Source organism: Phacochoerus africanus, chromosome 7 (assembly GCF_016906955.1).
Source record: "Phacochoerus africanus isolate WHEZ1 chromosome 7, ROS_Pafr_v1, whole genome shotgun sequence".
Taxonomy (NCBI): domain Eukaryota; kingdom Metazoa; phylum Chordata; class Mammalia; order Artiodactyla; family Suidae; genus Phacochoerus; species Phacochoerus africanus.
The window spans coordinates 9,980,739-10,005,789 of record NC_062550.1 but is presented as its reverse complement, the minus strand read 5'-3'; the positions used below and the strand labels follow the sequence as shown (position 1 = coordinate 10,005,789).

General features: G+C 58.7%; 3 protein-coding genes across 5 annotated transcripts; all 3 read left to right on the top strand.

The window, feature by feature from the left end:
• Positions 1-2,324: 2,324 nt before the first annotated feature.
• On the top strand, positions 2,325-4,099 carry LOC125130682 (histone H1.0). The gene has a single exon (XM_047786312.1). It carries the CDS (start codon positions 2,575-2,577, stop codon positions 3,157-3,159), a length of 585 nt encoding a protein of 194 aa, XP_047642268.1. The 5' UTR covers positions 2,325-2,574; the 3' UTR covers positions 3,160-4,099.
• An 854-nt stretch (positions 4,100-4,953) lies between these two features.
• GCAT (glycine C-acetyltransferase) lies at positions 4,954-17,014 on the top strand. Of its 3 annotated transcripts, none has more exons than XM_047786308.1 (9): positions 4,954-5,212; positions 7,258-7,388; positions 8,772-8,873; positions 9,782-9,928; positions 10,690-10,844; positions 10,982-11,064; positions 11,272-11,443; positions 12,152-12,273; positions 12,547-12,838. In XM_047786308.1, exons 1-9 carry the CDS (start codon positions 5,017-5,019, stop codon positions 12,741-12,743), a joined length of 1,305 nt encoding a protein of 434 aa, XP_047642264.1. In that variant the 5' UTR covers positions 4,954-5,016; the 3' UTR covers positions 12,744-12,838. The 3 variants fall into 3 exon arrangements, with proteins under 3 accessions (XP_047642264.1, XP_047642266.1, XP_047642265.1); XM_047786310.1 differs by lacking the exon at positions 12,547-12,838 and adding an exon at positions 16,772-17,014 and having other exon boundaries at positions 4,971-5,212; XM_047786309.1 differs by having other exon boundaries at positions 4,971-5,212; positions 7,291-7,388.
• Positions 16,986-19,876, top strand: GALR3 (galanin receptor 3). The gene is made up of 3 exons (XM_047786311.1): positions 16,986-17,039; positions 17,964-18,341; positions 19,002-19,876. Exons 2-3 carry the CDS (start codon positions 17,983-17,985, stop codon positions 19,771-19,773), a joined length of 1,131 nt encoding a protein of 376 aa, XP_047642267.1. The 5' UTR covers positions 16,986-17,039; positions 17,964-17,982; the 3' UTR covers positions 19,774-19,876.
• The last annotated feature ends 5,175 nt before the right edge of the window (positions 19,877-25,051 follow it).

Here is a 25,051-nt window from a genome sequence, read left to right as displayed (position 1 = left end):
GGGAGCCCCGCACTGAGCCCCCACTTCCATCCCTCCTAGTCCTGTGACCTCCACGGTAAAATGAGGGTGATGGGGGCAGAGTGATCGCACGGCTGCCTCCCCAGGTGGGAGGAGCCAAGGATCAAGAAATGGAGAGTGCTGTGCAAATAAAATTATTTGCTCATCGTGCCACCGCAGTCATCCAGTCCTTATTCTTTAGACACGCGGGGATCTGGGATTGGGGGCCGGGGTGACCTGTCTCTGGAAGCACAGTGGGAAACATCCCGGAACCTGGGGCTGCTCTTTGTGGATGCCTATTTTTCCCATCTAGGTCTTAGTGGGAACCAGAATTGTCTTTGGAAAATAACCCAAACAAACCCACCAGAATGTTGTGTTTTCAAATCTGGAAACTTCGGGGTGATTGACATCAGCCAAAGGAGAAGGTTGACCTTTTGAACTACCCTGGCCCTTCCGGCCTTCTCTTCCCCGCCTGTGCCACTGAGATAAGCTGTGAGGTGCAGGGAGAGGAATCCTCTACCGATACGGAGTCTCAGGACTCCCCCTCCCCCTTCCCAATCATTTGGATTAATCCATCCCTTGATGTGGGGGGGGGGAACCCATTAATGTCCCTGGTCTCAGAGACTGGCAAGTCCCGAAGAGACACCCCCACACACACCTTCCAATCCCCCCATCTAAACCCTCCAACCCCTGACCCCCTCCCCTCCTCGACAGCGGCTGTCTGCAAACAGCTCTGGGGGACTAAACCGGAGAGAGCCACCTTCAGTGTTTTGACCTGCTGTAAACCCCCACTACCAGGGTATTGTTTAAGTGAAGAGTGAGGGGCCTCTGCTTAGGGAATAGAAGCAGGTTGTTGCCAGAAGGGGCTCAGGGAGCCAGGCCTGAGCATCCCGGGATCTCAACCTAGGACCCCTGCCAAGGGGGAGCCGCACGCAAGGAGGACATCCGTCGCAGACGAGGGGTCTCAGGAACTCGGGCGTCCTATCTGCTGGCCTCTGGACCCCTAAAGCCCCTCGGAGCCCCCAAGACTCCTTACGAGCCGTGGCACCCCTGGTTTTCCTCATCTGTACCTGCCAAGCAGCGGTGGGGAAAGAAGTGTACATTGTAACAAAGACACTGCATCTTCCCAGCAAAATGGCGGTGGTCCCGGCCACAGCTCTCTGAACAACTGCCACTCTCTGAGGATTAGTCAGGACTCAGGAACAGGACCCCCTCCTCGACCTCCCTCCCTGGAGCCCCGTTTCCCCAAGCTCCCAAAGCTCTCAGGGCCTCTCCTCATCCCCGGGGCCCCTGAGACAGTCTTTGGTTAGAGCCTGCCGGGCAGCTCCTTCACTGTGAACCGCCCCCCCCTATTGCCTTCAAGGAGCCCTGGGAGGGAGCCTGGACCCCCACCAGCTGGGCCCTAGGGGTGGGGGGCAGCGAACTCTGTCTCATGACACCCCCAAACTCCTGGGCTGAGGAAGGACTACAAATGAATTCCCGGCTAGGATATATGGGGGATGTGGGGGGTCTTTGAGGAGAGGGGGTGACTCGGAAGACCCTTCGTCACTCCCTCAGGGGACCCAGGCAGCACGGGGGGTCTGGCTTCAGGACAGAACCCCGACGCAGAGGTCAGGGGGCGCGGTGGGGGAGAGGAGACCGAGGAGGGGGCAGGGACAAAGTTTGAAAGTGCCCTTCCAACTCTTCCAGGGAAAGTTTGCCTAGGGGCCCCAAGGACAGAAAGAGGGTAGAGGTGCGGGGGGGCCCGGTAGCGGGATGACCCCCGAGAGGTGATCGGACCCTGGGGGAGCGACCCCTCCCCCCTGTCCCGGCTCGGCCCGGCTGGGAGTCGCCCGGCTCGGGGCCGCGTGTGTTAGTTGGGGCCGCTTTCCGGCCGCTCCGCGGGGCTGGGGGGTCCCGCCGCGGGCCGGGAGCGGGCCCCCCGGTAGCCCCAGGGGGGAGCTTTGCTACGGGGGGTTTCCCGCACCTGGGCGCCCCGGCCCCGCAGAGCCAGCCCCCCGCAAAGGGGAAATGTGCCGGCGCGCCGGCGGTCCTCGGCGCCGTTTGGGGCGCGTGGCGGGCGCGGGGGGCGGCGGCCGGGCCGGCGGGACGCCCGGCGGGGGAGCCCAGGGAGCCAGGCAGCGGCCCTGGGCGGCGGCGGGGGGCGGGAAGGCCCGGGCCGGGGGGAAAGGTCGGATTTGCTCGGCAGAAGAAACACAGATGGCGGCGGCGCGGCGCCATTCCGGGCCCGGAGCAGGCAGCCAGCAGCCCTGTCCTCACCGCGGTCCGCCCGCCGCCGCTAAATACCCGGATGCGCCGCCCGAGCGCCAGACGCGGAGCTGGGAAAAGGGAGGCGGAGGCGGAGGCAGAGCCGGGCGCTGAGACCGACCGACAGACCCGCGGGGCCGGGCCACGCAGAGCCGGCCCAGCGAGTGCCCCCCCTCCCCGCGACCCGAGCCAGGTCCGAGAGGCGGCCCCCGGCCTGGCCTGGGAGCCAGGAGCGCCCAGAGCAGATCCCGAATCAGGCTTCCCTCGGCCTCCGACGAGGGCTGGCCCTTTGGAAGGCGCCTTCTTCAACACAGGACCAGGCAGGCCACCATGACCGAGAACTCCACGTCCACCCCGGCGGCCAAGCCCAAGCGGGCCAAGGCCTCCAAGAAGTCCACAGACCACCCCAAGTATTCAGACATGATCGTGGCTGCCATCCAGGCAGAGAAGAACCGCGCTGGCTCCTCGCGCCAGTCCATCCAGAAGTACATCAAGAGCCACTACAAGGTGGGTGAGAACGCCGACTCCCAGATCAAGTTGTCCATCAAGCGCTTGGTCACCACCGGGGTCCTCAAGCAGACCAAAGGGGTGGGTGCCTCGGGGTCTTTCCGCCTGGCCAAGAGCGACGAGCCCAAGAGGTCAGTGGCCTTCAAGAAGACGAAGAAGGAAGTCAAGAAGGTGGCCACGCCAAAGAAGACAGCCAAGCCCAAGAAGGCTGCCTCCAAAGCCCCAAGCAAGAAGCCCAAAGCCACCCCGGTCAAGAAGGCCAAGAAGAAGCCGGCTGCCACGCCCAAGAAAGCCAAAAAACCCAAGACTGTCAAAGCCAAACCAGTCAAGGCATCCAAGCCTAAGAAGGCCAAACCAGTGAAGCCCAAAGCGAAGTCCAGTGCCAAGAGGGCCGGCAAGAAGAAGTGACAATGAGGCTTTTCTTGTGGACACTCCTGCCTGTCTCCTGTTTTCTGTAAATACTTTTTTCTTCTCACTTGATCCTCATCTGCAACCCTTTGCCCCTTCCTCGTCTGACTTTATAAAGAGACAGAATTTGGATTCCTCAGAAATTAGGGAATAATTCATTTCTCTTGAAGCAGTCATGCAAGGACAGCAACGACAAATCTCTGTAATGATGTACTTCTATTTTGTTTTGTTAATTTGTCATTAATCTACTTATGGTTTGGGGGATTTGGGTGGGTTTGTGTGTTTTGTTCAGTTGGATGGTTGATTCATTCGGAAGGTAAAAGTCGGGGGAGAATGGGGCAAGGTAGCTTGTTGTGGCAAGATGACAGGGAGCCCAGCCTTGGTAAGGTTTTAAGTTGAACACTCCTCGTGAGTTTCAGAACGTTAGCGGAGAGGAGAGAGGTGGCATCAGTGGGACGGCAAAGGAGGGAGCAGGGGGGAAAAAAAACAAAAAACCTGTCTGGGCCGATTTGCATCTCCCAGTGGTGAGCAGTGGGGCATCCACATCCAGTTTCCTTCTCACTTCTGTTCCTTTGCCCCTGTAGCCTCCCTATTGTCCTAGGCAAGGGGAGGAGGTCAAAATGACAGCTGGTCCTAGAAATTGTGGCTTCTCAGAATCAGCTGGAGACTAGCTATTGGGGGACCTCTGTGGCTTCCGAAGGTCTCCTGTGAAACAGCAGTGGAAGCTTTGGGGGAAGGGTGGGGAGTGGGTCAGCCAAGTGCCTCAGTGTGCCCTGTTAAAACTTGGTTTTTTTCCACACCATCGGATTGCATCCTAGGAGGACCTTTTTTCCTTTTCGCCTGATGTTTGGTTCCTCCTGTACAAGAGGTGGCTTTGCCAGGTGGTCGGGCAGGGCTCCAGCCCTGCCACCCGCCACCTAAAAACCTCCTGACCTCTTTACTTCTGAGTCTTTTATAAGTAGTTGTAGATGGGGGAGGAGGGGGGCGGGGAGTGGACAGTGAGACATACTGCAGTCGACTTTGAATTGCTAAGTAGTTTTACAGAGCTAGGTCTGTGTGTATGTGTGTATATGTATATATACAATCTAGGGCTAGGACTTAACGTTTCACACCCGGGAGCTGGGAGAAAAAACCTGTACAGTCTTTCCCTTTTTTGTAATAAAATGGGAAAACGCGCAATTGCGCGTCTTTCCCCTCCCCCCCCACCATCCCAACCCCCTTTTACTTTTTAAACAAGTGTTATTTGTGCCGGGAAGAATTTGCTGTCTTTGTAATTTTGAAACTTTAAAATAAAATTGAAAAAAAAAAAAAAAAAGGAAAAGCCTGTGCAGTGTGTTTTTCTTCACTTCCAAGCCTGGAGGAGAATGCGTAGCAATCGGATGGGCAAGGAGTGGGGGAAATCTCGGGGGCGTTTGCACCTGAGAATGGGGGAGGGTTCCAAGAGCTCGACAGAACCGGGGCAACCCTGGGGCTAGAGCGTACAGAATGTGCTTCAGCCCGCTTCCCGGCGCCTGCCTCCAGCGCCCGTAGGGCATCCCCTTAACCTTCCGAGTGCTAAGTGTGCAGGTAGGGGATGGGTGGGGGTCTGGAGGCCCGGACGCGCGTTCCTCCGCCCCGTCACTTCCCCTCCCCCTTTGAGGACAGTTCCAGTCTCAATTTACAGATCAATCCACTTTCGTCCACTGCGGATCCCTCCAGGCCCCGCCCGCCCATCCCTGGGTCCGCCTCCCCTGCCCCAGTAGCGGGGGCCCCTCGCTCTGATTGGCTGTCGGAGCCCAGCCCCCGCCACGTGATCAGGCGGTGGTCTCCGTGCGTACAGCCCGCAGCGGGCAGGCGCGCTCCGCCGAGGTGGACGCGATGTGGGCCGGCCGCATCCTCTGCGCTGCCCTCTCCCGGGCCCCCCGCGGCTGTCGCCCGCAGTCAGCGCTGGCTCAGCTGCGTGGCATTCTGGAGGAGGAGCTGGAAGGCATCCGCGAGGCTGGCACCTGGAAAAGCGAGCGGGTCATCACGTCCCGTCAGGGGCCGCGCATACACGTGGACGGCGTCTCGGGAGGTAATGGACCCCGCTCCTGCTGGGAATCGTCAGACCTGGCCAGGCGTTCGAGGGCCGTTCTGAGGCTTGGGCTGGAATGGAGGTCCTGGAGGCCGTGGGCGGGCAGGAGCACCTGCACACGTCGCTGCTGTACCCTTCCCCATCTGTCAGGCCGACTTGTCGACTTGTCGGCTTCCCGCGGTTAGCTCTAACCTGGTTAACGCGAAGGGAGGTAATTTGCCCTTAAGCCCCCCCCCGTTTTTTTTTTTTTTTGGTCTTTTTAGCTATTTCTTGGGCCGCTCCCGCGGCATATGGAGGTTCCCAGGCTAGGGGTCCAGTCGGAGCTGTAGCCACCGGCCTACGCCAGAGCCACAGCAACGCGGGATCCGAGCCGCGTCTGCAACCTACACCACAGCTCATGGCAACGCCGAATCGTTAACCCACTGATCAAGGCCAGGGATCGAACCCTCAACCTCATGGTTCCTAGTCGGATTCGTTAACCACTGCGCCACGACGGGAACTCCTAAACCCCTTTTTGATTCAGAGGGCACGGCTGGCCCGAGATCAAGCGCTGTGAGAATGTGAGAGAAAAAAATAGAGAGATACCAGCGGGCTCTCACTCTTCCGCTTCAAGGGAGGGTGGTGAGAAGGCGGCAGCATGCACTTCTGCGTTTCTGGAGCCGCTGCTTTGTTCAGGCTTCTACTAATTGCTGCACTTGGACTCCTGCAAACTTCAAAACGTGGGGATGACTAACCCCATTTACAAACGAAGAAGCTGACCCTCAGAGATGTGAAGTGGCTGGCGGGAAAGGCCCCAGCCAGCTGCAGGCAGAGCTGGGCTTTGGTTTGGTTTGGCATATGGAACTAGCAGGTCAGCTAACTGGCCAAAATCACAGTGAGCAAAGGGCTCCAGGGCTGCTGCACAAGTCACACCATGAATTGGCCCACCAGGCCACCCTTGTTTCTGTCTCACACCCCACAGCTTGTCTGTGCCTGGCCCCACCAGGTGGAGGTGCTGGTGACAAGCGGACCCCCAAACCTGCCATCTGCCCAGGAAATAGGCATGGATTCCTTGGTGCTGTTGTGCTCCTTTATAAAACAGAGGTCCCTGGAAGGCCCTGCCTTGCCTTCAGGGAAGCTTGGAGCTGGTCAAAAGATGGGGAATGAGGAGAGCGAGGCTCTTTTCCTGCTTTTGCCTCTCCCAGGCTGAGTAAACCTTGCCTCCTCTGGTCAGCTGTGCTCGCTTTGGGCTTTATAATTCAAGGGTCAGTTCTTTTTTTTTTTTTTTTTTTGCTATTTCTTGGGCCACTCCCGTGGCATATGGAGGTTCCCAGGCTAGGGGTCCAATCGGAGCTGTACCCACCGGCCTACGCCAGAGCCACAGCAACATGGGATCCGAGTCGTGTCTGCGACCTACACCACAGCTCACGGCAACGCCGGACAGGGACCGAACCCGCAACCTCATGGTTCCTAGTCGGATTCATTAACCACTGCGCCACGAAGGGAACTCCCAAGGGTCAGGTTCTGATGCGCTTCTATACTAGGCAGCAAAGCCAGCCGTGTGGAGCGTGGGGACCAAGGCGGGCCTCTGACCCAGCTGTCTCCTGTCATCCACGAGGAAACCAGGGCCCAGACGAAGGGTTGCTGGTGAGCTTCAAGGACAGGAGAAGCCAGTGAGGAAGGGCCGGTTCCGCTTTGGGTGGAATGTGCAAAGTCCTTTTGTTTGTTTTGTTTTTTAAGTTTTATTGAAGTAGAGCTCGTTTACAATGTTGTGATAATTTCCGCTGCAAAACCAGAGTTTAAACTCCTCGTCCTCCGAGGTGCTGCTGTGAGGGTCCCTTTCTGTCCCTCCTTTTCCTGTAACTGTTGGACTCAGTGCTTTGCTGGGGCTCCCAGCTCCCCCTCCTGGTCTCTGCCCCAGGACACATCATACTGTGTGCTTCTTGCCTCCTCAGGGGCGAATCCAGGTTCATTTCCTCTCTGAGCTCCCAAGGCCTGGCGCTGACATCTTTCCAGGTCCTTCTTTGTCCTGAGCTGCAGTGTCTGTCCCCTGTCCTCTACCTCAGGAATCCTTAACTTCTGTGCCAACAACTACCTAGGCCTGAGCAGCCACCCCGAGGTGATCCAGGCAGGTCTGCAGGCCCTGGAGGAGTTTGGAGCCGGCCTTAGCTCTGTCCGCTTCATCTGTGGGACCCAGGTACAGAGCAGCCGGGGGCGGTGGGGATGGTCGCCAGCGTTGGGCACTGACCCCAGATGTTTGCTTCCACAGTCAGCAGGGCTGGTTTAGCCGGCTCAGCTCCTCCCAGCACTCTAGGCCCACGCAGCCCCAGAGCTGGCTACGAGAAGGGTGGGCTTCAGGCTTCTGTTTTGCTGGGCAGCCTTGGGCAAGAGACTCTACCTCTCTGAGCATCCATGGCCCCACCTGCAGAGCTCCTTACACCTGTTTCTGTTCAGGAAAGGAAGACTAGCAGGCAGGAACTGAGAAGGTCTGGAGCTATTCTGCCTGAGCTTGGTTCCCAGAACCGCCGTGTATTGGTTCTATTACTGGGGAGAAGGGTTTTCCTTCTCTGGGCCTCCAGGCCTTCATGGGTAAAGTGGGGATAATCGTACTTCATGAGATTATCTCATATGAAAGAGTTAATACAGGTAAAGATGCTTAAAACAGTGCTTCGCACAAGTAGAGCTCCATATATGTTGGTGATTAATTTTATTTTGGAAATGTTACAAAATGAACTTATATAAACATGAAAGTCATAGTAATGACTATGTACCAGGGGTGACTCTAAGAAATTACAAATATTCACTCATTAATGCTCATAAGAATCCTCGGCCATGACTGTTATTCTTGTCGGTCTTGTAGAGCTGAGGACACTGAGGCCCAGAGAAGTTAGGTGACTTGCCCAAGGGCACACAGCTGGTTGTGGGATTTGAACCCTGAAGACCTAGCTCAAGAGTTGGTGCTTCTGGAGTTCCCGTCGTGGCTCAGTGGTTAACGAACCCAACTGGTATCTATAAGGACACCGGTTCGAGCCCTGGCCTTACTCAGTGGGTTAAGGATCTGGCATTGTCGTGAGCTGTGGTGTAGGTCACAGACAAGGCTCGGATCCTACGTGGCTGTGGCTGTGGCTGTGGTGTAGGCCGGCAGCTGCAGCTCCAGTTTGACCCCTAGCCTGGGAACTTCCATATGCTGCAGGTGAGGCTATAAAAAGAGGAAAGAAAAAAAAAAAAAGACTGGAGGCCCAGATTAACCTAGAGTTAATTTTGGAATCCTCTTCTTTGCCTTTAAGCAACCAAAAAAAAGGCACTCCGCTTGATATCAGGGAGACACAGCTTCCTTTGCCATTAGCACCCATAATTCCACCATCAGACCCCCCAAACAAAGACTGACCAGGAAGAGGGGCCTCTGGTGGGCCCCAGTCCCTCGAGGGGAACCACATGTCAGATTGCTGCTGGCTCTGGGTGAACCCTGGTGGGACAGAAAGAAGGGAGAGGATCGTTGTGGCACGCTAAGCCTCTGTCCCCAGAACTCGTCCCGTGTGGCCCCCCAGGCATGAATACCTCTGTCACTTGCTTACTTCAGAGCATCCACAAGGAACTGGAGGCGAAGATCGCCCGCTTCCACCAGCGGGAGGACGCCATCCTCTACCCCAGCTGTTTTGATGCCAATGCCGGCCTCTTTGAGGTATGCAAGGCCGTGAGTGGGGCTTGGTGAGGCTGCCAGGCCGTGGAAGGCTTGGGAGTATGCGGTTAGAAGAACTTGGCAGGGGCGTCCTTGTGTAGGGGCAGCAGGTTAAGGATCCAGCGTTGCCACAGCCTTGGCGCAGGCCAAAAGTGTGGTGCAGGTTCAGTCCTTGGCCCAGGAACTTCTACCTGCCATGGGCGCAGTCCAAAAAAAAAAAAAAAAAAACCCAAGAAGAGGGAGTCCCCATTGTGGCTCAGCGGGGTTAAGAACCCGACTAGTATTCATGAGGAGGCGTGATCCATCCCTGGCCTCGCTCAGTGCGTTAAGGATCTGGCGTGGCCCTGAGCTGTGGTGTAGGTCGCAGATGCAGCTCAGATCTGCTGTGGCTATGGCTGTGGTGTAGGCAGGCAGCTGCAGCTCTGAGTCAGCTCCTAGCCTGGGAACTTCCATGTGCTGCAGACGCAGCCCTAAGAAGCAAAAAAAAAAAAAAAAAAAGAGAGAGATGTTTGGCAGGATGCCAGGGCCATGCCTAGTGGCGCTAATGGCCATTTCTTGTGGAGGTCAGCGTTGAGCCAATAGGTCTCCCGGAGGAAACTGGGGCTTAGAAGGAGGCAGCTTCCCGGGCATTAGGGGTCGTGGGGGGGTTTAACCTACATCAGCTGGAAGTCTGAGGGCGTTAGAGGCCAGGCATGCACCAAACATATTCTCACCTGCTTTCACTAGAGCCAGGCCCCTGATTCAGCCCAGTCCTGGGCCTCTGGGGACCCAGGTAGAGGCAGAGGGCTCCTTGCCTCTCTGACCAGAAGAATTTCCCGGCTGGCAGTGAAATATTGATTAGGGGGACTCGGGGGGGGGGAGACCCCCAAGGTGGCTGGGTGACGGCTCTGCTCCTAACTGCCTCCCTCCAGGCCCTGCTGACCCCAGAGGACGCAGTCCTGTCGGACGAGCTGAACCATGCCTCCATCATCGACGGCATCCGTCTGTGCAAGGCCCACAAGTACCGCTACCGCCACTTGGACATGGCCGATCTGGAGGCCAAGCTGCAGGAGGCCCAGGTGGGGCAAGGCCTAGTGGTTCCAGGGGCATGGACAGGGCTGAGCCTCCACCTGCCTCCCCCCCCCCCCCCCCGGGAAGGAAGAGAGGCTTGAAGAGGCTCACTCCTCCCTCACAGGCAAACGGCCCGAAAGTTCAAAAGAGCCAAGATTTGCAGTTCCTGTAGTGGCTCAGTGGGTTAAGAACCTGACTAGTATCCATGAGAATGTGGTTCCATCCCTGGCCTCGCTCCGTGGGTTGAGGATCTGGCACTGCTGTGGCTGTGGTGTAGGTCGGCAGCTACAGCTCCGATTCGACCCCTAGCCTGGGAACTTTCATATGCCACAGGCATGGCCCTAAAAAGAAAAAAAAAATACAAAGCCAAGATTTGAACCCACATCCTCAGACCCAAAGCTTTTTTCTATTGCATGATGCTGCCTTGAGTTTGAATAAGCCGCTGTGTGGGGAGGCCCCTGCTTGGCATCATAAGGGTGGGATGTGCTTATGGGTAGGACTGACCCCACCCCACTCCGCCCTCTGGGAGAGGAGACTGAGCCTTCTCACTGCCCAGTGCTAAGTGTGGCTCTCGACTGCCCTGGAAGAGACGGGTGAGGCTCAGAGAGGCCCGGATGAGGGCGAGGAGGTACCAGCCTCCACACGGTGGTGCTTTGTGCTCACCTTGGTACTGGGCACTGGGCAAGGTGCACCTTTAGAGCCCCAAGCAGCACAGAGAGTGAGTGGTGGCTCACAACACCTGCCACCACCTTCTGTATCTTTCCTGCAGAAGCATCGACTGCGCCTAGTGGCCACTGATGGGGCCTTTTCCATGGATGGTGACATCGCGCCCCTGCAAGACATCTGCCGCCTTGCCTCTCAATATGGTGCCTTGGTCTTTGTGGACGATTGCCACGCCACCGGCTTCCTGGGGGCCACTGGACGGTGGGAGCACACGGCCCTTGAGGCCTTGGGTTGGACTTCTCAGGGAGGGTGGGAAACCGGGAGGCCGGCCCCCAAACCCAACCCATGATCCTGGGTGCTCAGGTGGCCAGGGGTGGCAGTGGCAGCTTCCCTTGCAGGGGCACCGATGAGCTGCTGGGCGTGATGGACCAGGTCGCCATCATCAACTCCACTCTGGGGAAGGCGCTGGGCGGAGCCTCAGGTGCCTGCAGGCTTGTGGCCCGGGGCTCCCCTTATCCACATGTGGGGGGGCCCTGGAGGGGCCTCAGGGCAGGGAAGCAGGGAGACCTGGGGCTGCAGGGACAAAGACAGCGTGGACTGTCCTCTTGGGGGGGGTTTGGGCTAAGCTCTGGCTGCTGGTCTCTCACTGCGCCCTCCACCCCATCCCCACCTCTGCCCTTGTTCCCAGGGGGCTACACAACGGGGCCTGGATCCTTGGTGTCCCTGCTGCGGCAGCGTGCCCGGCCCTACCTCTTCTCCAACAGCCTGCCACCTGCTGTTGTCGGCTGTGCCTCCAAGGCCCTGGACCTGCTCATGGAGAGCAACGCCATCATCCAGTCTATGGCAGCCAAGACCCAGCGGTGCGGTCCCTGGCGGGGTTGGGCAGGCTGCGGGGAGGGAGCTGGTGAGGGCCTGCCACAGGGTGCCCGCACAGGCCCAAGGCTCCCTGCCTGCAGACCCTGCCTCTGCTCAGACCGTGTCCCCAGCGGGTCGCACGGGGACTCAGCTTCCCTTAGCTGAGGGCTGCCTCCTCGCTCACCTCCCTCTTCTCTCTGTCTCTGCCTCTTCCTTCCATTTCCTGGTTTATTTCTCTACACAGGGCCCTAGGTCTCCCCCTTCTGTGCAAGGCTGTCTTTCCACCTCCCTTTTGTTTTTTGGTTTTTCTTTTTCTTTTCTTTTCTTTTCTTTTTTTTTTTTTTTGTGGCCTCCCTGCAGCATATGGAGTACTTAGGTGAGGGATTGGATCCGAGCTGTAGTTGCAGCCTATGCCACAGCTGCGACAACACCAGATCCCCAATCCACTGTGCCAGGCCGGGGATCGAACCCACATCCCAGCGCTCCCAAGACACTGCTGATCCTGTCACGCCACAGTGGGAACTCCCCACCTCCCTTTGTGGTCTGCCTGTTCCTCTGCCTGGCTCCCCATCTCCCTCTCTGAGTTTGCCTCCGTCTGTTGGTCCCTCCTAAAGACTTGGCCACACACCTTGGATCACTTGCCCATTAAGAGCGGGTGTGAATTGCCCCCCACCCTACCCCCACTACCTGTGACACCCAACCTGTGCCCACAGATTCCGCAGGAAGATGGAGGCTGCCGGCTTCACCATCTCGGGAGCCAATCACCCCATCTGCCCTGTGATGCTGGGTGATGCTCGGCTGGCCTCTTGCATGGCAGAGGACATGCTAAAGAGAGGTAAGGGGCGGCCGGGACAAGGGAAGTGGCTCTGGGTCCTGAAAGAAAAGAAGGGAACCCCCAGACTGTGAATACCCCTGTGCCCCCACCACTACCCTCTTAAACCAGCTGTCTGTCCTGGTTTGAAAACCCCAGGCCCTGAGGCAGTGCCATGTCTGAGACTTTGGGCAGCTCCCTGCCCTCTGTGAACCTCAGGCAGGTAGGCCTGTTTGCCATGCCCCAAGGCTTGTCTGGCCCTGGGGAGCCCCAGGTTGACGCGCTCTACCCTGCCAGGCATCTTTGTCATCGGGTTCAGCTACCCCGTGGTCCCCAAGGGCAAGGCCCGGATCCGGGTCCAGATCTCAGCGGTGCACAGCGAGGAGGACATTGACCGCTGCGTGGAGGCCTTCGTGGAGGTGGGGCGGCTACACGGGGCTCTGCCTCGAGTCCCAGGGAGTGACAAACCTCCCAGGGACAAAGGGGCCCTTTGAGCCAGCTCTGAGTTCTGTCAAAGTCCTGAGGCCAGGCTGGGGCGAGGCCTGTGCTTGTGGCTACAAGTGAAGCAACAGTGTGGAAATGGCCTGCACTGCGTTGGTCTGCTTTATTTTCTCTCTGGTCGAAGAAGCGGGGAGGAGCTGGGGCTCCAAGCACAGGCCCGAGGACTGCAGAACTAGGACGGGCATTGTGGGGGAAACTGCAGATCTCAGAGCTGCAGAACTAGGACAGCCCCCCCCCCACGGCTGGGGTGACAGAGGCGAGGGCCATCGTTTGGCTCAGTTGGATTGTGTGTGGCCATAGAGGGCAGCTGAGGGCCTGCAGGCCCCTTCCCCCCCACCCCCAGCTCTGCAGCCCCAGAGTCTAGCTTTGGTGAACATGTCCTCTGCTTTGCCCTGGTAACAAGGAGCTGGGCGCCCAAACCCATGTGTGGGAGAAGCAGAGGAGGCGGCGGCCCTACGGAAGAGCATGTCTGTCACTGCTGGAGAGGCCGCTGACGGTCTGGAGCCCTGTGTTCTGGCCCACTTGTCCCAGCCTCTGTGGCCTCGGGCAGGCTCCCTCCCCTGTGTGTGCCGCAGTTTCCCCCACAATGCCAAGAGTGGATGTGGTATTGTTATCACCATACACCGGTGGTATTACACGTGGGCCCTTCCATCCCCGTCCTCCCAGGGCCTGCTGACTTATGATCAGCCACCAGGGGGCGCAGCGAGCTCAGGCTCCAGATGCTCTCGCGCGCCCCCTCCAGCCTTCCGGCCTGGGACTCGCTGTTCTTGCCTCCTCAAGGCTTGCTGCTCCACTGCTGGAGATGACCCTCCCCTTCCCACCATCGCAGCCACCCCCCCCACACCCGCCTTCTCTCTCCATGGTCTTCCCCACTCAGCCTCATGGGCACCTGGTGGCACTAAAGGATGAGTTCTGAGTCACCGAAGCGCCAGCCTCAGCCTGGTGTGGCCTTGGGAAGCTCGTCGTTTGCTGGAAATAGGGCCAGGGGGATGGGAAGGCCCTTCTTTATTAACAATGGGGATCACGTCTCTGGCGCCCCCCCCCACCCCTGGCCCTCCCCTCAGCCTGGATGTCGGGATGGGCAGTCTGGGCAAGCTCGGGCCCAGTCCAGCAGGATCTTAACTCTGGGACTCTGAAAACCCTAGCCTGTGATCCCGAGGCGCTTGAGACAGGTCCAGGAACTCGGGGTGCTGGGGGATGCAACCCCAGGGAAGGGGGCTGCTGTGGCCACATCAGGGGCACAAACACATGCCACTGTCACCATGGGGAGGGCACCCGGCACCACCTGCACAGCAGGTGCACACAGCCTGGTGCCAGTCCCTGGCCAAGCCAGCAGTGCCAGGCCAGCAGCTTGGTGTGCATGGTCTGCCCAGGCCAGCAGGTCGTAGTGGGCCGCGTGAGCCTCCAGGGGTGGCATGTCACAGTTGGTGAGGCTGAGATGAGACAGCCTGAGCCAAGGTCCAACAGCCACAGCAGTGTGCGCCACCCCCGCCTGTAGCTCCTGGGCACTGGCACCAGCATTGTGCTGCCTGGGGGTAGCAGTAACACTGTGACACCGTGGGCCAGCATGTCATGGCAGGGTGCCACAACCGTGGCCAGCTCTCAGCTCAGCATGTGAAACTGCTCTGGCCTAGGTCCACCACAGCACAGCTCCTCTGCCACCGTCATAGGGGTCATAGGAGGTGCCAGCAGGCACGACAGCAGCTTTGGGCGCACATGCTTGGGCTTGGGGGCATACTGGTCATTGCTGGAGGCCAAGATGGGCTATAGGTCTGAGGGCCAGCTGTGGACAAGCCCCACTTGCATGTCCTGCAGGGCCCAGGTCTCCAGGGAACGCTCTCAGGGCGCGTCGTCTGTCCTCTATGTTGGGCCTGGGGTCCAAGGCCACAGCAGCCAGGAGTAGCAGTTGCGGTAAGGGGAGGGGAGCGCCTGGGACAACTTGCTGGGCGCCCTTCCTGCCTGCGCCACAGGAGGGCCCTCTGGTCACTACGGTCCTCCCTTCTCTTCTGCTGTCCTATCAGCAGCTCAGGCTCGGGGCTTCTGGGAGCTCTGCCCTAATACTGCCCTGGCCCATCCAGAGCCCAGCCTCCTGCAAGGAGGGGGCTCCTAAGAAGTAGGAGGACAGCGTGTCCGGGATCTCTGGAGCTTCAGGGTTAGACATGCCACGTTTGACAGTCCAGGCTCCTGGGAGTCTTAATAGTGCATTACTTTCATACGGGCTGCTTGGGGACCCCTGACTCAAGGGTTCTGGGAGTTCCCATTGTGGCACAGTGGAAACAAATCCGACTAGGAACCAGAGGTTGTGGGTTAGATCCCCGGCCTCATTCAGTGGGTGAAGGAACTGGTGTTGCCATGAGCTGTGGTGTAGGTTGCAGACGCAGCTCAGATCCTGCGTTGCTATGGTTGTGGCGTAGGCTGACGGCGCTAGTTCTGATTTGACTCCTAGCCTGGGAACCTCCATATGCCTCAGGTGCAGCCTTAAAAAGACAAAAAAAAAATGAAGAGGGAGTTCTAAAATCCCACCACTGGAGTTCCCACTGTGGTGCATCAGGTTAAGGATCTGGCATTGCAGCTGCAGCTCAGATTCGATCCCTAGCCCAGGAACTTCCATATGCTGTGAGTGTGGTCATAAAAACATAAAATAAAATCCTACCAAAGTCTAGAATCCTGCTTTTTTTTTTCCTTTTTTTCTTTTTGGTCTTTTTAGGGCCACACCTGCAGCATATGGAGGTTCCCAGGCAAGGGGTTGAGTGAATGGGAGCTGTAGCCGCCATCCTACGCCACAGCCACAGAAACACCAGATCCAAGCCACATCTGTGACCTACATCACAGGTCACGGCAATGCCGGATCCTTAACCCACTGAATGAGGCCAGGGATCGAACCCACATCCTCATGGGCACTAGTCAGGTTCATTACCACTTTAGAGAAGCCTGAGCACTGGCGAAAATCCCCGGGGCCTGCGGGAAGCCAGTGCTGAAGTCTTTTCCCTGCTTTGAAGGCCGTGACTGCAAGGCCGGCTTCATCAGCATCCCCTCCGATGAACTCCTCTCCCTTTCCCGGATTTCTTGATGCTACCCCACCCTGCCAGCTTCTAGAAAGACTCCACACAGTGCCTGCCACCTCTTCTCTCCCTCAGTTCACTGCAGCCTGCCTTCTGCCCCCCCCCTTGTCTAGTTTAACAACGGCCACCTCGTTGCTAAATCCAAGGCACTTTGCCCCCAAGTGCTAACCTCTGGCCCTCTGGAAGCTTGTGGCCATGTGGCCTGCTCCGCCCAAAGGTCTGGGCCAGCGCTCCAGACCAAACCATACAGCTCTTTCCTAGTGACCTCTTTGGCTCTTGCCTGGACAAGAAGGCTCTTAAGGGGTCTCTCATTAAATTGCTCCCTCCTCTATCCATCCTTTTAAGCACAGGCCATAATAAGTGCAAAATATCCTGCTCTAGAACCTTCTCTAGTTCCCCATTGTCCCCAGGCTAAAGCCAGACTCTGGTTTTGGGGGCACCCTGCAGAATATGGAGTTCCTGCCACAGCCGCAGCTGCAGCAAGGCCAGGTCCTTTAACCCACTGTGCCAGGCCGGGTATCGAACCTGCGACCTGGCCCTGCAGAGGTCCTGCCAGTCCCGTTGCACCACAGCGGGAACTCCTAAGGCCAGACTCTTTGGACAGGCACATAAACCTTCCAGTCTTCAGGCAGACTGAAACCCTGGGACAAGTTTAGGGGAGCTGATAGGTCTAGGGGTTCTCAGGGCCGGGGGGGCGGTGTCCTGTATCTGAAGTCTGCAGAAAAGGGGCTCATGTTCTGGTTCCCTGGTGTGGGACACCCAACTCCTCGCTCAAGACTAGACGTCCTTTTGGAGCCTGGATTGGAGCCCTACTTGGAGCAGGGAGGGAAGAAGATGGAACTGGGTCATCAGGCAGGACCCCTGGAGGTGAGAGAGCTAGGAATGCGCTGGGCCCTGGGCACAGAGGGGTTAACTACAAAGCAAATCTCAGCGAGATCAATGGGTAGTTCTTGCTACAGAAAGAGGCAGAAGCAACGCAGAGAGGCAGCGAAGAGCCAGGCAGAGGAGCATGTCACCTGGGGCAAATCAGGGACTGAGGAGGAGGTGGCTATTTCGGAGGGAGTGCCCAAGTCTGGCAGAGGAGTGGCCTTAAAGGAGAAGAGGAACCAGTGGGAGGCCGGCCTGTACCTTCGAGGAAGCACCAAGGGGCAGCCACGGAGCCAGGAGGAAGCTTCAGCCTGGCCGGTTCACCCAGGATCAAGCAGGAGCTCAGTGCCCTGGGTTGAGGTGCGTGTTGCCCATCTAGGGCTTTGAGGGGGGATGCCGCGTGCTGGGGGTGGGGGGAACGCAGGTATCCCCTTCCTTCCCTCCTCCCTGCCTAGCCCCCTCACCCTTAATTCATCCAGCCCCTAGAGGTCCAGGCATGCTGGGGGGCCCACAGGTAGCGGCCACTGATGTGGGCCATGCGGTGGGTCATACATGGGAGGAAGCACAGCTTGCACAGATGCTTGTACAGATGCACGCACAAGCGCCTGCACGCACAAGCACACACACACACACACACAGGTTACAGGCTCTCAGATAAGCGCTCCAGCCTGGGAATCAGGGTACCAAGGTGGCAGTAGCCTCATATCTGCCACTCAAAGTGTGATATGTCCCCTCTCTGAACCTCAATTTCCTCATGTGCAAAAAAAGGGGCAGCGACTTACATGGTTTTCCCAGCTGAGCCACTCCGGTGCTCTCATTAAACTAGACTATCCAATGACTCAAGGATGCCGCTTATGTTTGGCTGAATTGACCCATGTCCAAAAACCTTCCTTGTATTTCAGATCCCCATTGAAAATACGCCAGCTCCTGGGGTTGGCGCTGTCCCTCCGCCCACTGCCCCCATCCTCACCCACCTTGCCTGTGTCTTTATCTGCATCAGTGGTTGGGGGTGTCAAGGAACTAATCAGCCCTTCACCACGCTCTAGGCTCTGGGAGGGTCCCCTAGGAAACTGAGAGACCCCTCAGACACCAACGTGACTTTGCCAGGAGCTTGCACAGCAGGTCTCAGTGATAACTTTTGTCTCTGTCCCCCCACCCCCAACTCCTAGCCCCCTCACCCACAAGCTTCCAGCCTGGCCAGCCCCAGGGGAGGGGAACTAGACCCCTGAGTTGGGTGACCAGAGCTGGGGGCTCCTGCCTGAGATTCCACCTTCTCTTCCTCAGGTGCCCATCTGATGGGGAGATGGCCGATGCCCAGAATGTTTCACTAGACAGCCCAGGAAGTACGGGGGCTGTGGCAGTGCCTGTGGTCTTTGCCCTCATCTTTCTGCTGGGCACAGTGGGCAACGGGCTGGTGCTGGCGGTGCTGCTGCAACCTGGCCCGAGCGCCTGGCTGGAGCCAGGCAGCACTACGGATCTGTTCATCCTCAACCTGGCAGTGGCCGACCTCTGCTTCATCCTGTGCTGTGTGCCTTTCCAGGCCGCCATCTACACCCTGGATGCCTGGCTTTTTGGGGCCCTCGTCTGTAAGGCTGTGCACCTGCTCATCTACCTCACCATGTACGCCAGCAGCTTCACCCTGGCGGCTGTCTCGGTGGACAGGTGCGCTGTGCCCGGGACCTGGCTGGGTCTGGCTGGGGAGGGAAGACCTCAACAGCTTCTTACTGGCCTTAGAAGGAGAGAAGGGGGGACCAAACAGGGAGATGGGAGGGAGAAAAAGGAACACTTTCTGTCCTGTTCCCCCCCCCACCCCCCATCAACCAGCCTCTGGGCACCTGCAGGACATACGCAGGGGATCCTCCACTGGGAGATTCCTGAAAACATCTCTGTCTCCCAAGTGTCAGCACAGGGCCTGGCACAGTAGTAGAGGCTTTATAACCGTGAAGTGAGTGGCAAAAGGAACGCACGAATGAATTCATTAAGTATTTTATTTCTGCCTACCCCTGCCCGGGTTGTGGTCAGACCTGTTTTCAGGGCTTGAAACTTGGGGTACAACCCAGGCTCACTCTAGCTGATGATGACCTTGGTCGGTCCCTTCTCCTTGAGCCTCCCACCCAGCCCCGATAGGTGCCAGGCGCTGCCCTGAGCGCTTTGAGCCCTGACTCCCTTCCTGGTCATCATTCCTCACAACTTCCCCTCCCTGCCGGGCGCTCCATCACCACGAGGTTCAGATACAGGCATCCAGGCGGCCGTGGAGCTGGGTGCGCTGGGGCGGGCGGGCTGCCCGCCCTCCGGCCGTGCTGACGCCGCGCCCGCCCGCAGGTACCTGGCCGTGCGGCACCCGCTGCGCTCGCGGGCCTTGCGCACGCCGCGCAACGCCCGGGCCGCCGTGGGCCTGGTCTGGCTGCTGGCGGCGCTCTTCTCGGCGCCCTACCTCAGCTACTACGGCACCGTGCGCTACGGCGCGCTCGAGCTCTGCGTGCCCGCCTGGGAGGACGCGCGCCGGCGCGCCCTCGACGTGGCCACCTTCGCCGCCGGCTACCTGCTGCCCGTGGCCGTGGTGAGCCTGGCTTACGGGCGCACGCTGCGCTTCCTGTGGGCCGCCGTGGGCCCCCCGGGCGCGGCGGCGGCCGAGGCCCGGCGCAGAGCCACGGGCCGCGCGGGGCGCGCGATGCTGGCGGTGGCCGCGCTCTACGCGCTCTGCTGGGGACCGCACCACGCGCTCATCCTCTGCTTCTGGTACGGCCGCTTCGCCTTCAGCCCGGCCACCTACGCCTGCCGCCTGGCCTCGCACTGCCTCGCCTATGCCAACTCCTGCCTCAACCCGCTGGTCTACGCGCTCGCCTCGCGCCACTTCCGCGCGCGCCTCCGCCGCCTGTGGCCCTGCGGCGCCCGACGCCCCCGCTGCCCCCCGGGCGCCCGCCGCGCCCTCCGTCGCGTCCGCCCGGCGTCTCCCGGCCCCGCCGGCTGCCCCGGGGACGCCCGGCCTCGCGGGAGGCTGGCGGCGGGCGGCGGCTGGAGCGGGGAGCCGGGTCGGGAGCCCGCCCGCAGCGGAGAGCCTGGACGAGCCCTGCCTGCCCCGGGACCAGAATAAACCTTGTCCGCCTCCACTCTGCTGGGTGTCGGTCCATCAGTGAGTGTGTCGTTCCCCTTCCTCCAGGGGAGGACGTTTCTCTGAGGAGCAGGGGCTGGGCCGGCTCAGCAGACAGCCCTGGGCGGTGCAAATGGTTCACCGTAGGGCCGGCCCCCTAGCCAGGCAGCCCCCAGACCAAGGGCACGGCCAGTGCGGCAGGAAGGAGCGCGGTCCCTCCGCCCATCGCTCCAGCTCGGTCAGCGTCTTGTAAGCTCTGCTTCCTCCTTCATTCTCCACCAAGCCCCTTCTCCCTCCTGATGACATTCTTCCATCTGATGGTCAAAAACAGCTTTCAAGGTGGAAAGAGTGAGCTCCATTATACAGATGGGAGACATCAAGAATCAGAGAGATTTTGGAGTCCCCGTCGTGGCTCAGCGGTAAGGAATCTGACTAGTAACCCTGAGGTTGCGGATTCCATCTCTGGCCTCGCTCAGTGGGTTAAGGATCCCGTGTTGCGAGCTGCGATATAGATTGAAGACAGCGGCTGGGATCCTGTATGGCTGTGGCTATGGCCAGCAGCTGTGGCCCGGATTGGACCCCTAGCCTGAGAACCTCCATATGCCGCAGGTGAGGCCCTAAAAAAGCAAAAAAAAGAAAAGAAAGAAAAAAGAGAGGTTTAGTGATTTGTCACACTAAGTGTGGCAAGTGTATGAGAGGTTGGATTCAAACCCACTGCTGGTTCACCTTTTCTGCTCAGTAGAATCGACTTCCCCTCTGGGGCCTGTGTTCTCAGTTCCCAGGGTGTCCCAGGTTTTTCTTGGTCCTCCTGATAATGCATCAGGCCTCTTCCCTAACCCTGCAGCCCCCCATGCTTGACTGGATGCCCTTGGAAACCTCAGAGGGTTCCCAGCCCCCTTCCTTAGGAGAGTTCTGTTCAAGTGCTTAGGATAGTGGGTAACTGATGGGCTTGTCCCGGCCATTAAGTCCCAGGCCCATTGCCAGACCCAAACTCCTTCCATTATTCCTTTAGCCGTTCTGTTCAAGGGAGACACTGAGCCATACTCGGGCCCCAGCTGGCCTTCCAGCAGCCCCGACTACCCTGTGGCCCCCTCCCTCCCTGTCCCTGAAGCCATCTGGGGTAGTCTGTGGCTGTGGAAACCTCCTAATGAACCAATAAATCAGTCTCAGTGGTGGTGGAGCTGCCCGCTTCCCTCCCTCCGTCCCTCCCCCTACGCCAATAATGTGTATTTGCTTCTGGCTGAGGCCTGAGACCTCCCGGCTGCTGGGCGGAGGCTGCTGAGACCTCATCCATGCCTGCCACCTGCCACCTGCCACAGACGCAGGGGTCAGAATGGTAGTCAACTTACCCAGGGGGAGACCCAGCTGGGGGAGCGTGCACAGCAAGGGGCCTGACACCCACCTGGTCCAGGGCCCTTTCTCCTACATCTCTGCCAAGAGGTCCCCGGCTGACTCAGGCCGCAGCCGTGGGAGTGTTTCCTGGAGGGCAAGGGGTGTGATGCTGCCGCCTTCTGCGGCACCCGGCGTGGCCTCTGTCTCCCTGTGGCCACCACTCACCTCCACTGGCTTATCCGTGCATTGCACTAGCCCCAGCTGACAAGGGATAATACCTCCATTTTTAAAAGGGGAAACAGAGGCTCAGGGAGGTGAGGTAGCCTGACGAGAGTCAAGTGGCAAATTCGAGGCGGGGCTGGGGTCCTAAGTGGCCCAGAGGAGAGGCTCTCACGGCAGCCGAGGTGGCATCAGAAAAACATCGAAGAGCAACACAACGGTGGGTGCCTGCAAAGTAGAGGAAGGGACCACGATTTCCCAGGGTTGGCTTACACTGTGGTCAGTCCAGCCGCCTGGCTCCTCCGCAGTCACCTCTGGGCACGGACAGGTGACCGACTGGAACAGCCTCCATCTAGGACGGGCAGGAGGTGATCACTTAGCCAGGGAGCGGCAGAGCCAGAGTCTGAACCTCCAAGAACCCCCAGGCCCCGAGGGAGGGGTCAGTCAGGGCAGGTCCTCCGTAGTGGCCTGGCAGAGGGACAGTGGTACAGCTGGCACCTGAGGCTTCTTGTTTCTAAAGCGTATCTCGAGAGTTCCCGTTGTAGCTCAGCGGTAATGAACCTAACTAGTATCCGTGAGGATGCGGTTTGATCCCTGGCCTTGATCAGTAGATTAAGGATCCAGTGTTGCTGTGAGCTGTGGTGTAGATCACAGATGGGGCTCGGATCTGGTGTGGCTGTGGCTATGGTGTAGGCCGGCAGCTGTACCCCGATTCAACCCCTAGCCTGGGAACTTCCATACGCCACGGGTGTGGCCCTAAAAAGACAAAAAACAAACAAACAAATCAGTGTCTCTGATAAAGAAGCCCAAACACTCCAAATAACGGGGGTTAGTTACAGCCTAGCCCAGAGCAGGCACACGGCAGATAGGCGGTTCCTGCGGTTCGGGAGAACAGAGGTGCCAGGGCAGGAATGACATGCCCCCCTTTTTTTTTGTCTTTTTGCTATTTCTTGGGCTGCTCCCGCGGCATATGGAGGTTTCCAGGCTAGGGGTTGAATCGGAGCCGTAGCCACCGGCCTGCACCAGAGCCACAGCAACACAAGATCCGAGCCGCATCTGCAGCCTACACCACAGCTCATGGCAATGCCGGATCATTAACCCCCTGAGCAAGGCCAGGGATCGAACCCGCAACCTCATGGTTCCTAGTCGGATTCGTTAACCACTGCGCCACGATGGGAACTCCAAGCCCCTTTTCTTCTTTTTTTCCTTTATCCCTCAAACACCTGAGTGCCTGCCCTCAGCAAGCCCTTGAGAGGAAGTCAGAGGTGCCCGTGCATTTGCCCTGCCCCCTGCCTTCCTGGAGCTCCATCCAGCTGGAGAGCCAAATACCAAAAGAAGGAGGGGCAGCCCTGGGTTAGGGCATGACAGAAAGATCCACAGTTTGAAAGGGCCCGGAGGAGGGAACTCCTGCCTTCCTGGGCAATCCAAGCAGGAGTCCCGGAGGAGGTGACATTGAACATGCTTTTTCCCGGAGAAGGGTGGGATGCGCCTGGCAGGAGGAGCAACAGCTGATGCCCAGGCAGGTACAGGTGGGAGCAGCCAGTGGGCTTACACAGCTGCAGCAGCGTGGGGTGGGCCTGGGGAGCAGGTGGGTGGGGTGGCGCCGGGAGATCACGTGTTCCTCCCAGGCCGCTGGGGGGCGGGAGCTTCATCCTGCAGACAAGCTGTGGCGCCATTGAACGTTTTCAGGTGGGAAGGGGCCCCATCGCTGTGTGGTCAGAAAGCCCCCCCGGGTGGCTGTGTAGAGGCTGGGTTGGAGGTGCCAGGGTGGCAGCAAGGAGCCCAAACCCGAGGCTCCACCACCAAAGAGACGGAAAGCCACTGCCTAAGGCCTGGCCGGGGGCCAGGGAATCATTTTTGCCTTGGCTTTGGCAGGAAGATTGACAACCTGCTGCTGGGTTCGGGCTTGGCCCTTGAGGCTCCTGGGTCGGCCTCACCAGGCTAATGCAATGCTTGGAAGAGCAGGTAGATGGTTGTAATACTTTGGTCGGGAGAGAGCTGAGTCCTGTAAGGCCAGAGGCAGGCAACTGGGCTGGGGTAGAGGCTGGAAACAAAAGGCCTGGCGGCTGCCCCCATAGCCCGAGAAAATCCACCTGATCTGAGCTTCCTGCAAGGTCTCAGGCCAGACTTGGGGCAGCCTGGGGGGCCTGGGGACGAGCCCCTCTTAGTTGAAGGGAGATTTGCATTCCGGAGCCCCCTCAGCCTCCTGGTTGTGTGAGAACCTTTTAGGGATGGGCCTGCAGCATCCATGCATGAGCGCCTAACGAGTAGAGGGTTCTCCTGCCGGGAAGAAGGGCAGAAGCACGGGGGATTGTGGAGCCAGAGGACGAGGCAGAGAAGACTTCCTGGAGGAACTGATCCCCAAGCCAAGCCCTGAAGTGGGACTTAGGGCAGGTGGGGGACGGAGAAACGGGAGAACACATGGACAGGTCCCTGGGGTCCTCTGCCTTCGGTCAGGCACAGCATGACCCACCCAGGGCCTGTTCAGGCCACAGGAGCCCCAGCAGGAAGTGAGGTGGGAGACGTGGGGAGGGAGCAGCAAAGGATTCTGCAAATCCTATCTGAAACCAAGGCTGTACCTTGTCCGAGGGCAGTGGGAGCCATGGGAAGGGGTTAAACCAAAGAGTGACCCAATCAGATGTACTCTTTAGGGAACTCTTTCTGTCTCTCTCTCTCTCTCTCTTTTTTTTTTCTTTTGTCTTTTTAGGGCCGCACAGGCGGCGTATGGAAGTTCCCAGGCTAGGGGTCTAATCAGGGCTGTTGCAGCCAGCCTACGCCAGAGCCACAGCAACGCCAGTCCTGAGCCGCGTCTGTGACCTACACCACAGCTCACGGCAACGGGAACTCCCAGGGAACTCTCTCTGGCTGCAGGGCAGGCTTTCCTGGGCAGGGAGACCAGTCAGGAGGCTGGTGTGGGAATCCAGGGAGCTGAAGACGTCCAAGACCTTGGCGGCAGGTGGGGAAACGTGGACAGATGGACAAAGACTTAGAGGAACAACTGTCAGGACCAAATGGTGACAAAATGGGGAGTTCCTGTTGTGGCTCAGTGGTAACAAACCCAACTAGTATCCCTGAGGATGTGGGTTCAATCCCTGGCCTCCCTCAGTAGGTTAAGGATCCAGCATTGCCATGAGCTGTGTAGGTCACAGCTGTGGCTCAGATCTGTGGTTTAGACCAGCAGCTGCAGCTCTGACTCAACTCCTAGCCTAGTAACTCCCATATGCCACGGGTGCGGCCCTAAAAAGACAAAAAAAAAAAACCACCCCAAATCAGGTTGTTCTGATTTCAGTTCTACCATCTTTAAGGAGGAGGAGAAAGAGGCAGGGAGGAAGGAGTTTGGGGAAGGGGAGGGAGGAACTTGAATCTGCAAAGTTGATTGCCCACCCTCAGCTACCTGCTCCATGTAGCAGTGGAACTGAGGCTGAAACAGCCTGGGGGAGGGGTGCGCGGTGAGGGCCCTGGCACAGCCGTGTTCATCGGCCTGTCTCCCTGGCACAGGCTGACGGGAACAGCATCATCCATCAACTCCGAGGTGTGTACCTGGGGACGTGAGTACCAATTAACCACCCCGAGGTTTCCTATTAATGAACAGCGGTCCTCAGCCCCGATGCAGGGCTCATTTGCGAGTCGCCGGCTGGATGCAAGATGGCACAAGGCCAGGGGGACAGGCTGTGCAGGGCTGGAATTGTTTCTGGCTTAAGAGGACAAGGCTGGTTTATTGAGGCATCTG

Excerpts from the sequence above, each read along its gene's own strand:
- LOC125130682 (XM_047786312.1), top strand. The coding sequence starts at position 2,575 with ATGACCGAGAACTCCACGTCCACCCCGGCGGCCAAGCCCAAGCGGGCC.
- GALR3 (XM_047786311.1), top strand. The coding sequence starts at position 17,983 with ATGGCCGATGCCCAGAATGTTTCACTAGACAGCCCAGGAAGTACGGGG. Across the intron at positions 18,342-19,001 it reads GCGGCTGTCTCGGTGGACAG|GTACCTGGCCGTGCGGCACC; the intron begins GTGCGCTGTGCC and ends GCCCGCCCGCAG.
- GCAT (XM_047786308.1), top strand. The coding sequence starts at position 5,017 with ATGTGGGCCGGCCGCATCCTCTGCGCTGCCCTCTCCCGGGCCCCCCGC. Across the intron at positions 5,213-7,257 it reads CGTGGACGGCGTCTCGGGAG|GAATCCTTAACTTCTGTGCC; the intron begins GTAATGGACCCC and ends CCTCTACCTCAG. Across the intron at positions 11,444-12,151 it reads ATGGCAGCCAAGACCCAGCG|ATTCCGCAGGAAGATGGAGG; the intron begins GTGCGGTCCCTG and ends CTGTGCCCACAG.